Source organism: Salmo trutta, chromosome 3 (assembly GCF_901001165.1).
Source record: "Salmo trutta chromosome 3, fSalTru1.1, whole genome shotgun sequence".
In the NCBI taxonomy this organism is placed as follows: Eukaryota; Metazoa; Chordata; class Actinopteri; order Salmoniformes; family Salmonidae; genus Salmo; species Salmo trutta.
In genome coordinates this window covers 69,152,244-69,168,169 of record NC_042959.1, presented here as the reverse complement: position 1 = coordinate 69,168,169, position 15,926 = coordinate 69,152,244, and the positions used below count along the sequence as shown (strand labels likewise).

The window sequence follows — 15,926 nt, the reverse complement described above, 5'->3', positions numbered from 1 at the left end:
CAAACTTTTGACTGGTGCTGTACAGTGCGGGTTCCTAGTCTTTTGCATCAAGCAGAGTTAAACTTCCTTGTTCTTTAAAGGGGAACAATAGGTCTGCTTATCACTAGTCATGCCCTTGAGTGAACAATTCTGTCGCTAACTTGATGAATCATTTTGTTTCACGCTCATTTGTCAGACCAGCAGAAGACAGTAACTACAGTATATTGTTACCTGTTTGGGAAGGTATCTTCATACAGAATAACCTGAATTGCTCAAGCTCATTCCTAACACCTTACTAATGACTTGGACTGTCAACTAGTATTCTATTTTTCAATACAAAATGGACCGTTCTGGGACAATTGCTTTTTATCTGTAGGCGAATAGGCCCAGCAATGACTTCCACTATCAGTGTATCTCAACAGGTTCACCATGTGATTATGTACATTTTGTCAATTATCATGTGGTTTTTGGTGACACACTTCCGTGTTCTTGACTGACATGTCTTTCTTACCACCCGTCACAGCCTCGTCATGGAGGCTCTATGTATAAGAGTGACAGATCTAAACCTGATGCACTACCTTGTCAGGGAACATTATGACAAGGGTGAACCTTAACATGTGTTATCTTTATAAACAAGACCGGTCACATTCTTAGACACCTACTACTAGGGAGTCTTAATAAGTCTGTCAACTAAGTTACAACGAGTGTCAGTTGCCTCCATTTCAGAGGATTTTGGACTAGACTAGAACACAGGGTGTCACAGTTTGTATGTTAGTAATGGATGATTTCAGTTTGACAACCCATTCTGAAGACTGCTGAAAAGCTACCGTCATGATGAGGAGCACTGCACTGTTGTGTCTCCTGTCCGTCTCAGGTGTGTATTCTTCAGTGCTTTCAATAACATCAAAGTTAATTGTTGGAGTCATTGTAATAATTTAGGCATCATTGAATAAGGCATTCAAATATAAATCCTTTAGAAAGAGGTATAAGTGTTGGGAGTACCTCATACATAAAAGACAATTCTGATCGTCTGTTACGCAATCAACACACGGGTAACTTTCAAACGGCAGGCCATTTCTCAGGATCCTTTCATAGTTCTCTCTGTTCATGAAAAGCAACATGATGTGTATTATACGTTGATATTCTGTGATATTAACAGGATGTGTGTGTGAAATCTATGCATGCAGCAAGGAGATATTATTAACTTGCTCTCTAATGGTTTTTGCTTGTATTTTACAGGACTGTGTTACCTGACTCTCAGTATCCCCCCTCCTCAGTATCACTATGTTAGCCTTCAAATGAATTATAGCCAAGCCCAGACTTATTGTAGAGACATGTACACTGACTTGGCAACCATCTGCAACTCAGGGGATCTGGATAGACTTGTACAATTGGTACCGAATTGGACAGCCAGTGTCTGGATAGGACTGGAGTTTGGAGATGAATTTGAGTGGCACTGGTCATTGCCAGATCAGAGAAAGATTGAGTTTTTCAACTGGAGGGCAGCAGAGCCGAAGCAAAACAATACTCAAGATAGCTGTGCTGCAATGGATCCAAACGGACAGTGGTTTGAGGATAACTGCCAAATTAAAAGAGGTTTTGTTTGCTTTGATGGTGAGTAATCCTAAGTCTATTCTATTTACAGCAATTTCAACCCCATATCAGATACAGGGCCGATTCTAGGATGATATGTCTGGGTGGGCTGTCAGATATTCTTTGCCTGTTTTAAAGCTTGCTTACTGAAATTTCAACCGTAAAACATGACTTGGGTATAGTCAATTGGGTGATTGCGTGAGCATAATGATATTTTGTGTGGGCAATGCTCAACCCTGCACCCCACTATATCTCCAATGCTCCATGCAAATGTTATGTATTTTCTATCCTCTGACAGGGAAAAACGGTAGTAACAGTCACATCTTCATTGATGACAGCAAGACTTGGAGAGAGGCTCAAGACCACTGCCGGGGTACGTACACAGACCTGGCCAGCATACGGTCCAGAGAGGAAAACCATCCCGTCCAGAACATGTCACTGTCCCAGAGCATGTGGATTGGTCTCTTCAAAGACCCATGGAAGTGGTCAGATGGGAGCAACTCCTCATACCACTTCTGGAAGACCAATCAGCCTAACAACTTCAGAGGGGACCAGAACTGTACTTCTGTTATACTCAACGATAAGAAGAGGGGACCAGAACTGTACTTCTGTTATACTCAACGATAAGAAGAGGGGACCAGAACTGTACTTCTGTTATACTCAACGATAAGAAGAGGGGACCAGAACTGTACTTCTGTTATACTCAACGATAAGAAGAGGGGACCAGAACTGTACTTCTGTTATACTCAACGATAAGAAGAGGGGACCAGAACTGTACTTCTGTTATACTCAACGATAAGAAGAGGGGACCAGAACTGTACTTCTGTTATACTCAACGATAACAAGTGGGGACCAGAACTGTACTTCTGTTATACTCAACGATAAGAAGTGGGGACCAGAACTGTACTTCTGTTATACTCAACGATAAGAAGAGGGGACCAGAACTGTACTTCTGTTATACTCAACGATAAGAAGAGGGGACCAGAACTGTACTTCTGTTATACTCAACGATAAGAAGAGGGGACCAGAACTGTACTTCTGTTATACTCAACGATAAGAAGAGGGGACCAGAACTGTACTTCTGTTATACTCAACGATAAGAAGAGGGGACCAGAACTGTACTTCTGTTATACTCAACGATAAGAAGAGGGGACCAGAACTGTACTTCTGTTATACTCAACGATAAGAAGAGGGGACCAGAACTGTACTTCTGTTATACTCAACGATAAGAAGAGGGGACCAGAACTGTACTTCTGTTATACTCAACGATAAGAAGAGGGGACCAGAACTGTACTTCTGTTATACTCAACGATAAGAAGAGGGGACCAGAACTGTACTTCTGTTATACTCAACGATAAGAAGAGGGGACCAGAACTGTACTTCTGTTATACTCAACGATAAGAAGAGGGGACCAGAACTGTACTTCTGTTATACTCAACGATAAGAAGTGGGGACCAGAACTGTACTTCTGTTATACTCAACGATAAGAAGAGGGGACCAGAACTGTACTTCTGTTATACTCAACGATAAGAAGAGGGGACCAGAACTGTACTTCTGTTATACTCAACGATAAGAAGTGGGGACCAGAACTGTACTTCTGTTATACTCAACGATAAGAAGAGGGGACCAGAACTGTACTTCTGTTATACTCAACGATAAGAAGAGGGGACCAGAACTGTACTTCTGTTATACTCAACGATAAGAAGAGGGGACCAGAACTGTACTTCTGTTATACTCAACGATAAGAAGAGGGGACCAGAACTGTACTTCTGTTATACTCAACGATAAGAAGAGGGGACCAGAACTGTACTTCTGTTATACTCAACGATAAGAAGAGGGGACCAGAACTGTACTTCTGTTATACTCAACGATAAGAAGAGGGGACCAGAACTGTACTTCTGTTATACTCAACGATAACAAGTGGGGACCAGAACTGTACTTCTGTTATACTCAACGATAAGAAGAGGGGACCAGAACTGTAATTCTGTTATACTCAACGATAAGAAGAGGAATAACCAGTGGTGTAACATCAGTTGGTGGTTTGTCTGCCATGGTGGTGAGTTTGGTTCATTTTTGTTCCACATCAGTTGGTGGTTTGTCTGCCATGGTGGTGAGTTTGGTTCATTCTTGTTCCACATCAGTTGGTGGTTTGTCTGCCATGGTGGTGAGTTTGGTTCATTTTTGTTCCACATCAGTTGGTGGTTTGTCTGCCATGGTGGTGAGTTTGGTTCATTTTTGTTCCACATCAGTTGGTGGTTTGTCTGCCATGGTGGTGAGTTTGGTTCATTTTTGTTAGGTGGGATTCAAATTTTGACCGGTAGCAACTTTTAAGAAAACAAATAGACACAGAGAAAACAATTAAGATACAAAATCAAATCAAATTGTATTGGTCACATGCAGATTTTATTGCAGGTGTAGCGAAATGCTTGTGTTTCTAGCTCCAACAATGCAGTAATATCTAACAATTCATAACAATACATACATACAAACCTAAAAGTAAAAGAATGGAAATAAGGAATATAGAAATATTAGTATGAGCCATGTCAGAGTGGCATAGACTAAAATACAGTAGAATAGAATACAGTATATACATATGAGATGAGTAAAGCAGTATATAAACATGATTTAGTGTGTTTGTTATGAATGAAATACGTTTGACCCTTGTTTAGAATTTATTTGTATATATTCCTTACAGAAATGAAGCGACCAACTACCCAGATGCCACCTACAACCACACATACTGTGCCACAAACAACTCCGCCCACAGCTACTGTGCTTGCCACTGCTGAACCGTCAACTACAGAGGAAGTAACACCTAAGCTAACAACTACCCATCTTGTGCAGATCCAACATATTCTTTCAGATCTTTTACCAACCTCTGACCAAGCAACTACTGTAGGCCTCCCTGTTCAAAACACTCCATCTACACCAGTACCAACTACATTCACTAACACAGCGCAAGGTTCAATTGAACAGTTAACTACTAAACACCCAACTACCGAACATGCAACTACTGTTAAAAAACCAACTACATTCAATACCAAAGTAAATGTTACTAAACAGTTAACTACTGAACACCTAACCTCTGACCCAGCGACTACTGTACCCGTTCAAAGCAATATCTCAATGCCTGTACCATCTACATTAATTTCCACAGACCATGCTTCAACTGAACAGTTAACTACTGAACACCTAACCTCTGACCCAGCGACTACTGTACCTGTTCAAAAACCAACTACATCCAATACCACAGTGCATGTTTCTACTGAACAGCTGTCTACCAGACTCCTAACCTCTGACCCACTGACTACTGTACCTGTTCAAAAACCAACTACATCCAATACCACAGAGCACGTTTCAACTGAACAGTTAACTACTGAACACCTAACCTCTGACCCAGCGAATACTGTACCTGTTCAAAGCAATAGCTCAATGCCTGTACCAACTATATTAACTAGAGAGGAAGCAACGACTGCTTACATACCTACAAGTGCTCCTACTGCACCTTTTCAAAACACTCCCTCAACACCAGTACCAACTACATTCACTACCGTTTCAACTGAACAGTTAACTACTGAACACCTAACATCTGACCCACTGACTACTGTACCTGTTCAAAACAGTCCCTCAACGTCTATACCAACTACATTCAATACAACAGACCAAGTTTCAATTGAACAGTTCACTTCTGAACAGCTAACTATAGACCGAGCGACTACTGGTTACATACCTACAAATGCAACTGTTGTATCTGTTCAAAACAGTCCCTCAACACCAGTACCAACTACTAAAGAACAAGCTTCAACTGAAATGTTAACTACTGGTTACTCAGCTAGAGAGGAAGCAACTACTGGTTACATACCTACAAGTGCTTCTACTGTCCCTGGTCAAAACAGTCCCTCAACACCAGTACCAACTACATTCACTACCACAGAGCACGTTTCAACTGAACAGTTAACTACTGAACACCTAACCTCTGATCCACTGACTACTGTACCTGTTCAAAACACTCCTTCTACACCAGTACTAACTACATCTAATACCCCAGTGCATGTTTCTACTGGACAGCTGTCTACCAGACTCCTAACCTCTGACCCACTGACTACTGTACCTGTTCAAAAACCAACTACATCCAATACCCCAGTGCATGTTTCTACTGAACAGCTGTCTACCAGACTCCTAACCTCTGACCCACTGACTACTGTACCTGTTCAAAAACCAACTACATCCAATACCCCAGTGCATGTTTCTACTGAACACACAAGCTCTGATCAAGCAATTACTGAACCTGTTCCTAACACTCCTACATCTGTACCAGCTATATTCACTACCACAGAGCAAGCGACTACTAGTTACATACCTACAAGTGCTACGACCGCACCTGTCCAAAACACTCCCTCATCGTCTGTACAAACTACATTCAATTCCACAGAACATACTTCACCAGAACAGTTAACTACTGAACACCTAACATCTGACCCACTGACTACTGTACCTGTTCAAAAACCAGCTACATCTAATACCCCAGACCATGTTTCTACTGAACAGCTGTCTACCAGACTCCTAACCTCTGACCCACTGACTACTGAACCTGTTCAAAAACCAACTACATCCAATACCACAGACCATGTTTCTACTGAACGGCTGTCTACCAGACTCCTAACCTCTGACCCACTGACTACTGTACCTGTTCAAAACAGTCCCTCAACACCAGTACCAACTACATTCAATACAACAGACCAAGTTTCAACTGAACAGTTAACTACTAAACACCTAAATACAGAAAGTGCAACTACTGTACCTTTTCAAAGCATTATCTCAACGTCTGTACCAACTACCACAGAACATGCTTCAACTGAAATGTTAACTACTGAACACTCAACTACAGAGAAAGTGACTACTGATTTCTCACCTACAAGTGCATCTACTGTCCCTATCCAAAACATTTCCTCAACGTCTATACCAACTACATTCAATACCACAGTGCATGTTTCAACCGAAGAGGCGACTACTAAACACCTTACTACTGAGAATGTAACACATCAATCAACAACTGAGCCTGCAGACACAGAAATGCAACACAGCATTACACAAGCGACTACTGAACATACTTCTGCCCTAGATATAACCACAGTGGTTGAGACTGCTCCATACAGTACTGCAGAGCCTGTCAGTATCTCCACTGTCATGCCAAATGAAAACAGTCAAGGTTTAAGTCCAGGTAACTTTCATCATTATATCTCAATTAATGACATGTTGAAAGCCTAACCGTCTCTTTTTGTTTGGCTGTGGTTTTATGTTGTTTCAAACATGTTATATTACAGAGCAGAGGTATAAATGGATACAAATCTACATTTTGTTGAATGGGCTCCATGTTATCTATCTTTATATCTTTATTTCTCTCAGACAACCTGATATTGATCCGTGAGAACATGACGTGGAACGAGGCCATGAGCTACTGCAGAGAGCACCATGTTGACCTGGTCTCTATCACTACAGAGCTGCTTCAGTCCTGGGTGACAGAGAGGGCTGCCAGCGCCACCTCATCCCAAGTCTGGGTGGGCCTGCGCTTCACCTGTTCATTCCACTTCTGGTTCTGGATCAGGTCTGATGCAGGCTGCTACCAGAACTGGGCCCCCGGGCACGGCTCAGACAGCCAGCAGGACTGTGGGATTGCAGGGGCTGTAGAGACCACCGGGAGGCAGCAATGGGTTAGTCTGGAGGAGAACCAGAGACTCAACTTTATCTGCTACAGATGTTCTGGGGACAGTGGTGAGGGGTTGATACATCTCTGATTCGGACGACTTTTGCATTATGTATGTTTCTTATGCAACGTGAAAAATGTACACTACCGCTCCAAAGTTTGGGGTCACTTAGAAATGTCCTTGTTTTTGAAAGAAAGCAATTTTTTTGTCCATTAAAATTACATCAAGTTGATCAGAAATATAGTGTTCATGTTGTAAATGACTATTGTAGCTGGAAACCCCAGATTTTTTATGGAATATCTACACAGGCGTACAGAAGCCCATTATCAGCAACCATCACTCCTGTGTTCCAATGGCACGTTGTGTTAGCTAAGAGGCGACTCTGGGATGCTGGCCTTCTAGGCAGAGTTCCTCTGTCCAGTGTGTGTTCTTTTGCCCATCTTAATCTTTTCTTTTTATTGGCCAGTCTGAGATATGGCTTTTTCTTTGCAACTCTACCTAGAAGGCCAGCATCCCAGAGTCACCGCTTCACTGTTGACGTTGAGACTGGTGTTTTGCGGGTACTATTTAATGAAGCTGCCAGTTGAGGACTTGTGAGGCGTCTGTTTCTCAAACTAGACACTCTAATGTACTTGTCCTCTTGCTCAGTTGTGCACCGGGGCCTGCCACTCCTCTTTTTATTCTGGTTAGAGCCAGTTTGCGCTGTTCTGTGAAGGCAGTAGCATACAACATTGTATGAGATCTTCAGTTTCTTGGCAATTTCTTGCATGGAATAGCCTTCATTTCTCAGAACAAGAATAGACTGATGAGATTCAGAAGAAAGTTCTTTGTTTCTGGCCATTTTGAGCCTGTAATCAAACCCACAAATGCTGATGCTCCAGATACTCAACTAGTCTAAAGAAGGCCAGTTTTATTGCTTCTTTAAGCAGAACAACAGTTTTCAGCTGTGCTAACATAATTGCAAAAGGGTTTTCTAATGATCAATTAGCCTTTTAAAGTGATAAACTTGGATTAGCTAACACAACGTGCCATTGGAACACAGGAGTGATGGTTGCTGATAATGGGGCTCTGTACGCCTATGTAGATATTCTACAAAAAATCTGCCGTTTCCAGCTTTTCTTTAAAAAACAAGGACATCTCTAAGTGACCCCAAACTTTTGAATGGTAGTGTAAGTATTTAAAAAATGTTAACAACTGCTTAGGCTGCTATGACATGTTATGTGATTTTGATTGATTACTATGATAAACCACATAGTAAATGTAAATCCGGGACACATAAATTAAAATGATATGTTACATTTGTTATGGTAACTTAAGACAGAAGGTTACTTAAGGCAAAAACAAAAGTAGGGTGGATAGGTGGGTGTATAACACAAACGTCTAGCAACCCCTAGCTTAGCGTTAGCCACATAGCCAACTTCATAATATACTGTATGAATTGCCATTTGTAACACGTGAACAACCCAGTAGTGTTGCAGTTCTTGACACACTCAAACCAGCTCTATCAAAAGGATCCATCGCCAGCAGCCTTTTTTACCATGACAACTCTATCAGGATCCTTCTCCAGCAGCCTGTATATACCATGACAACTCTATCAGAAGGATCCATCTTCAGCAGCCTTTATATACCATGACAACTCTATCAGAAGGATCCTTCTCCAGCAGCCTGTATATACCACGAGAACTCTATCAGAAGGATCCTTCTCCAGCAGCCTGTATATACCATGACAACTCTATCAGAAGGATCCATCTCCAGCAGCCTGTATATACCACGAGAACTCTATCAGAAGGATCCTTCTCCAGCAGCCTGTATATACCATGACAACTCTATCAGAAGGATCCATCTCCAGCAGCCTGTATATGGTCATAACACTGTCATGACACATATATTTAGACCTGTTGTGACAGATATTGTGTTATTTTACTTGACAACACTATTTTTATGTTACATAACGTTTTCTGAAATTGACCCAATTCATCTCAAAGGTGTTCAGTGGGGTTGAGGTTAGTGCTCTGTGCAGGCCAGTTAAGTTATTCCACACCGATCGTGACAAACCTTTTCTGTATGGACCTCGCTTTGTGCATGGGGGCATTGTCATGCTGAAACAGGAAAGAGCCTTCCCAAGTACAGAATCTTCTAGAATGTCATTGCATGCTGTAGCATTAAGATTCCCATTCACTGGAACTAAGGTGTTTAGCCCGAACCATGAAAAACAGCCCCAGACCATTATTCCTCCTCCACCAAACTTTACAGTTGGCACTATGACTTCGGGCAGGTAGCGTTCTCCTGGCATCCGCCAAACCCAGATTCGGCCGTCGGACTGCCAGATGGTGAAGCGTGATTCAACCCTCCAGAGAACGCGTTTCCACTGCTCCAGAGTCCAATGGCGGCGAGCTTTCCACCACTCCAGCTGACGCTTGGAATTGTGCATGGTGATCTTAGGCTTGTGTGCGGCTGCTTGGCCATGGAAACCCATTTCATGAAGCTCCCGATGAACAGTTATTGTGCTGACATTTATTCCAGAAGCAGTTTGGAACTTGGTAGTGAGTGTTGCAACTGAGGACCAACAATTTTCACGCACTATGTACTTCAGCACTCGGGGTCCCCTTCTGTGAGCTTGTGTGGCCTACCACTTCGTGGCTGAGCTGTTGTTGCTCCTAGATGTTTTTCCATTTCACAATAAAAGCACTTACAGTTGACCGGGGCAGCTCTTGCAGGGCAGAAATTTGATGAACTGACTTGTTGGAAAGGTGGCATCCTATGACGGTGCCACGTTGAAAGTCACTGAGCTCTTCAGTAAGGCCATTCTACTCCAAATATTTGTCAATGGAGATTCCATGGCTGTGTGCTCGATTTTATATACCTGTCAGCAACGGATGTGGCTGAAATAGCCGAATCCACTAATTTGAAGGGGTGTCCACATACTTTTGTAGATATAGTGTATGTCACAACATATGTAAATATATGGGCAATGACAGTGTTATGACCATATTATGACATCATTATGACCGTGTCATAACGTGTTCTGACTCCTGGAGTCAAGTAAAGTGTTACCAATATGGCATATAATACAATTCCAAAAAGAAAACATTATTTCATCCCTTATCCCCATAGAAATATCTGCATGGCTCAAAATCCACCTACCTCTTGATTGCTACTTTTTCCACCATAACTCTGAGAATTGCTATTCACTTGTCAGTTACTATGGACTATTAGACCCGAGTTTGTCACAGCATTGTAGGCTGTCCATGAAAATGTATTGGTCAGTGGGCCTCCATGCCCTCCCAGCAGTTCAATGTTAATGTCCCTTTACGTCCTGCCACCCGGCCCCTGGGTTATCCTTTTCTCACCCTCGTCTCCTCTTATGTGCTGTCCAGCTGGCTGTGACCTCTGACCCTGTTACCCTCACTCCTGACCCCTGGAGCCGTTCCCATGACACCCTTTTGTGAGCACCTCTCCATGGTGACCCATGGTCACTCCTCCTCCCTCCTCCTCCCTCAACCTCTTCCTCAACCACTTCCCCCCATTTTTGGGGGGAAGTGGCATGTATGCCAAAGTTGAAATGCATTGGAATCAGTGCAATGTGACCTCATTTGGCCTTATTCCCATACCAACATAATAGCACAAAATGACCATTTAAAAAAAGTAGGACAACATGATACAAACATAGGCTCGGACTATATCACTGAGGACAAATGTGGAATATAAGGGAAACTAATTTTGCCGTCATGAACGCTCTGAGCGCAAGTGTGTTGTATCATACATTAACCAAGCTCCTAAAGAGTAATGCTAAATTCAATGTGTCTTTCTATGGAGAATGCCTTTGCATACCTTATCTTAGACCCAGAAGCTCTTTGCAGTTCTGTCAAACTATGGCTAATTTAAAACTTAGTGTTATACTTTTTTTATAAACACTGTACACCAAAGGCATGTTGGCCTGCCCTACACACTATTGTGTTAACAAACTGAAATGCAATGCATTAGCATCAACAAAGTATTCATTGACATACATCTTTATTTCTGCGTATTATTATTACCAGATTAGCAAAAAACAATATTTTATGAAGATTGTTAGATCTCGACACCTGCCATGTGCACCTCTTTCTCTCTCTCTCTCTCTCTCACGCTCTCTCTCTCTCTCTTGCTCTCTCGCGTGCTCTCTCTCTCGCTCTCTCTCTCTCGCTCTCTCTCTCGCTCTCTCGCATGCTCTCTCTCTCGCTCTCTCTCGCTCGCTCTCTCGCTCTCTCGCGTGCTCTCTCTCTCGCTCTCTCTCATTCTCTCGCTCTCACTCTCTCTCTCTCTCTTCCCCCTCAGTTAATTGTAATAAAATAGATTTGAGGCCCAATCTCTTAGTTAACCCCAGTGCTTCATGAAATGAGATGGATAGAGGGAGAGAGGGAGAGGAGGACATGGAAAAGACAGACTGAAAGACCAACAGTTGAGGATGGACCGAGGAGTGCAGAATGAGGGGACTGGAACTTGGAATGGGAATACATTTGGTAGAACGTTTGACAGTAAGGGAGTGTTGGGTGTATAGGTAAGATGTATCTTGGTGGAGATGGAGTAGTTATCAATATTGATGGTGCATTAAGATTCTGTAATTATAACAATGGCTACCGATTTGTTTGTTGTTATGGTGAATATGGAATACTTTATGTAAAATGTGAAGGTGTCTATGGTTCAAATGTAAGAATTTATATCAACTAACATATGCAGCTTTACATAATTAAGCATTCAGGGGCTTTCCAAGACACATATTAAGCCTTGTCCTAGTCCTATCAAATATCCATTGATAATGTTTTTTAGTTGTTCTGTCTCTGGGATACCGGCCCATAGTGTTTAGAATAAATGAAGTTGTGAAATGGAGTCTGAGTTTATTTGAGGAGAGAGAGCTTGAATGCACTTTCCTACACAAAGACATAAAGCTGCAGTTGGATTCCTGGGAGGAACGTCCACAGAGCATTCTTGATACACATGTGATAGTTTTGAGTGTGAAAAACACAGTAGCGTTGCAGTTCTTGAAACACTCAAACCGGTGTGCCTGGCACCTACTACCATACCCCATTCAAAGGCACTTACCCTCTGAATGGCACACATACACAATCCATGTCTCAATTGTCTCAACGCTTAAAAATCTTTCTTTAACCTGTCTCCCAACCTTCATCGACACTGATTTAAGTGTATTTAACAGGTGACATCAATAAGGGATCATAGCTTTCACCTGGATTCACCTGGTCAGTCTGTCATGGAAAGATCAGAAGCCTCCTCCCTAAGTTTGCTTTATTCACTGCTTTAGCACACTCCGCCAACCCTGATGTCCTAGCCGTGTCTGAATCCTGGCTTAGGAAGGCCACCAAAAATTCTGAGATTTCGATCCCCAATTACAACATTTTCCATCAAGACAGAACTACTAAAGGGGGCGGAACTGCAATCTACTGTAAAGATAGCCTGCAGAGTTCTTTCATACTATCCAAGTCTATGCCCAAACAGTTCGAGCTTCTACTTTTAAAAATCCATCTCTCCAGAAATAAATCCCTCAATGTTGCTGCTTGTTATAGACCCCCCTCAGCTTCCAGCTGTGCCCTGGACACCATATGTGAATTGATTGCCCACCATCTATCGTCGGAGTTCGTACTGCTAGGTGACCTAAATTGGGATATGCTTAACACCCCCGGCCATCCTACAATCTAAGCTAGATGCCCTCAATCTCACACAAATTATCAATGAACCTACCAGGTACCACCCCAAATCCGTAAACATGGGCACCCTCATAGATATCATCCTGACCAACTTGCCCTCCAAATACACCTCTGCTGTTTTCAACCAGGATCTCAGCAATCACTGCCTCATTGCCTGCGTCCGTTATGGGTCCACAGTCAAACGACAACCCCTCATCACTGTCAAACGCTCCCTAAAACACTTCTGCGAGCAGGCCTTTCTAATCAACCTGAGCTGGGTATCCTGGAAAGATATTGACCTCATCCCGTCAGTAGAGGATGCCTGGTTGTTCTTTAAAAGTACTTTCCTCACCATCTTAAAAAGCATGCCCCTTTCAAAAAATGAAAAACTAAGAACAGATATAGCCCTTGGTTCACTCCAGACCTGACTGCCCTTGACCAGCACAAAAACATCCTGTGGTGTACTGCACTAGCATCGAATAGTCCCAGCGATATGCAACTTTTCAGGGAAGTCAGGAACCAATACAAACAGTCAGTTAGGAAAGAAAAGGCTAGCTTTTTCAAACAGAAATTTGAATCCTGCAGTCCTAATTCCAAAAGGTTTTGGGACACTGTAAAGTCCATGGAGAATAAGAACACCTCCTCCCAGCTGCCCACTGCACTGAGACTAGGAAACACTGTCACCACTGATGAATCCACGATAATCGAGAATTTCAATAAGCATTTCTCTACGGCTGGCCATGCTTTCCACCTGGCTACCCAACCCCGGCCAATAGTTCTGCACCCCCTGCAGCAACTGGCCCAAGCCCCCCCGCATCTCCTTCACCCAAATCCAGACAGCTAATGTTCTGAAAGAGCTGCAAAATCTGGATCCCTACAAATCAGCTGGGCTAGACAATCTGGACTCTCTCTTCCTAAAATTATCCGCCGCCATTGTTGAAACCCCTATTACTAGTCTGTTCAACCTCTCTTTCATATCGTCTGAGATTCCTAAAGATTGGAAAGCGGCCGCGGTCACCCCCCTCTTCAAAGGGGGAGACACTCTAGACCCAAACTGTTACAGACCTATATCCATCCTGCCCTGCCTTTCTAAAGTCTGTGAAAGCCAAGTGAACAAACATATCACCGACCATTTCGAATCCCACCGTACCTTCTCCACTATGCAATCTGGTTTCCGAGCTGGTCACGGGTGCACCTCAGCCACGCTCAAGGTCCTAAACGATATCATAACCGCCATTGATAAAAGACAGTACTGTGCAGCCGTCTTCATCGACCTGGCCAAGGCTTTCGACTCTGTCAATCACCGTATTCTTATCAGCAGACTCAACAGCCTTGGTTTCTGTAATGACTGCCTAGCCTAATTCACTAACTACTTCTCAGATAGAGTTCAGTGTGTCAAATCGGAGGGGCTGTTGTCTGGACCTCTGGCAGTCTCTATGGGGGGTGCCACAAGGTTAAATTCTCGGGCTGACTCTTTTTTCTGTATATATCAATGATGTCGCTCTTGCTGTAGGTGATTCTTTGATCCACCTCTATGCAGACAACACCATTCTGTATACATCTGGCCCTTCTTTGGATACTGTATTAACAAACCTCCAAACAAGCTTCAATGCCATACAACACTCCTTCCATGGCCTCCAACTGCTCTTAAATGCTATTAAAACCAAATGCATGCTCTTCAACCGATCGCTGCCCACATCCGCCCGCCTGACTAGCATCACTACTCTGGACGGTTCTGACTTAGAATATGTGGACAACTATAAATACCTAGGTATCTGGCTAGACTGTAAACTCTCCTTCCAGACTCATATTAAGCATCTCCAATTCAAAGTTAAATCTAGAATCAGCTTCCTATTTCGCAACAACGCCTCCTTCACTCATGCTGCCAAACATACCCTCGTAAAACTGACTATCCTACCGATCCTTGACTTCGGAGATGTCATTTACAAAATAGCCTCCAACACTCTACTCAGCAAATTGGATGCAGTCTATCACAGTGCCATCCGTTTTGTCACCAAAGCCCCATATACTACCCACCACTGCGACCTGTATGCTCTCATTGGCTGGTCCTCGCTACGTATTCGTCGCCAAATCCACTGGCTCCAGGTCATCTATAAGTCTTTGCAGGTAAAGCTCCACCTTATCTCAGCTCACTGGTCACCATAGCAACACCCACCCGTGACACGCGCTCCAGCAGGTATATTTCACTGGTCATCCCCAAAGCCAACATATCCTTTGGCAGCCTTTCGTTCCAGTTCTCTGCTGCCAATGATGGGAACGAACTGCAAAAATCACTGGTTGGAGACTTATATCTCCCTCACTAGCTTTAAGCACCAGCTGTCAGAGCAGCTTACCGATCACTGCAGCCGTACACAGCCCATCTGTAAATAGCCCATCCAACCAACTACCTACCTCATCCCCATATGTTTTTTGTTTTTCTGCTCTTTTGCACACCAGTATTTCTACTTGCACATCCTCATCTGCACATATATCACTCCAGTGTAAATTGCTAAATTGTAATTACTTCGCCCCTATTGGCCTATTTATTGCCTTACCTCCTTACTTCATTTGCACACACTGTATAGAGATTTTTCTATTGTGTTATTGACTGTACATTTGTTTATCCTATGTGTAACTCTGTGTTGTTGTTTGTGTCGCACTGCTTTGCTTTATCTTGGCCAGGTCGCAGTTGTAAATGAGAACTTGTTCTCAACTGTCCTACCAGGTTAAGTAAAGGTGAAATAAAATAAACAGAAATAAAAGAGCAGGTGTTCTTAATGTTTTGTATCGTCAGTGTCGTATCGTATGTTCCTTGTATTTATTGCCATGTGCTTAAACACAATTATTAAATAAAGCTGTAAACATTATGGATGTTTTATGTTTCTCATGTCATTCATATTGTTGGTAAAGTTAGTCAAAGACTGAATTACATGTTGTGGTTAAAATGCCATTTTATTGCTCTTGAGAAGTA

At 42.8% G+C, this 15,926-nt stretch overlaps 1 protein-coding gene across 2 annotated transcripts; it reads left to right on the top strand.

Moving 5' to 3' along the window:
• Positions 1-357: 357 nt before the first annotated feature.
• Positions 358-7,516, top strand: LOC115186108 (mucin-5AC). 2 transcript variants are annotated; one of them, XM_029745874.1, is made up of 5 exons: positions 358-853; positions 1,219-1,593; positions 1,871-3,628; positions 4,268-6,793; positions 6,979-7,516. In XM_029745874.1, the coding sequence occupies exons 4-5, from the start codon at positions 4,270-4,272 to the stop codon at positions 7,365-7,367; spliced, it is 2,913 nt and encodes a 970-aa protein (XP_029601734.1). In that variant the 5' UTR covers positions 358-853; positions 1,219-1,593; positions 1,871-3,628; positions 4,268-4,269; the 3' UTR covers positions 7,368-7,516. The 2 variants fall into 2 exon arrangements, with proteins under 2 accessions (XP_029601734.1, XP_029601735.1); XM_029745875.1 differs by lacking the exons at positions 358-853; positions 1,219-1,593; positions 1,871-3,628 and having other exon boundaries at positions 4,142-6,793.
• Positions 7,517-15,926: the final 8,410 nt, after the last annotated feature.

Bases quoted from the DNA above. Each gene is read 5' to 3' on its own strand.
- LOC115186108 (XM_029745874.1), top strand. From the start codon at position 4,270: ATGAAGCGACCAACTACCCAGATGCCACCTACAACCACACATACTGTG. The intron at 6,794-6,978 runs GTAACTTTCATC...TATTTCTCTCAG, and splicing joins CAGTCAAGGTTTAAGTCCAG to ACAACCTGATATTGATCCGT.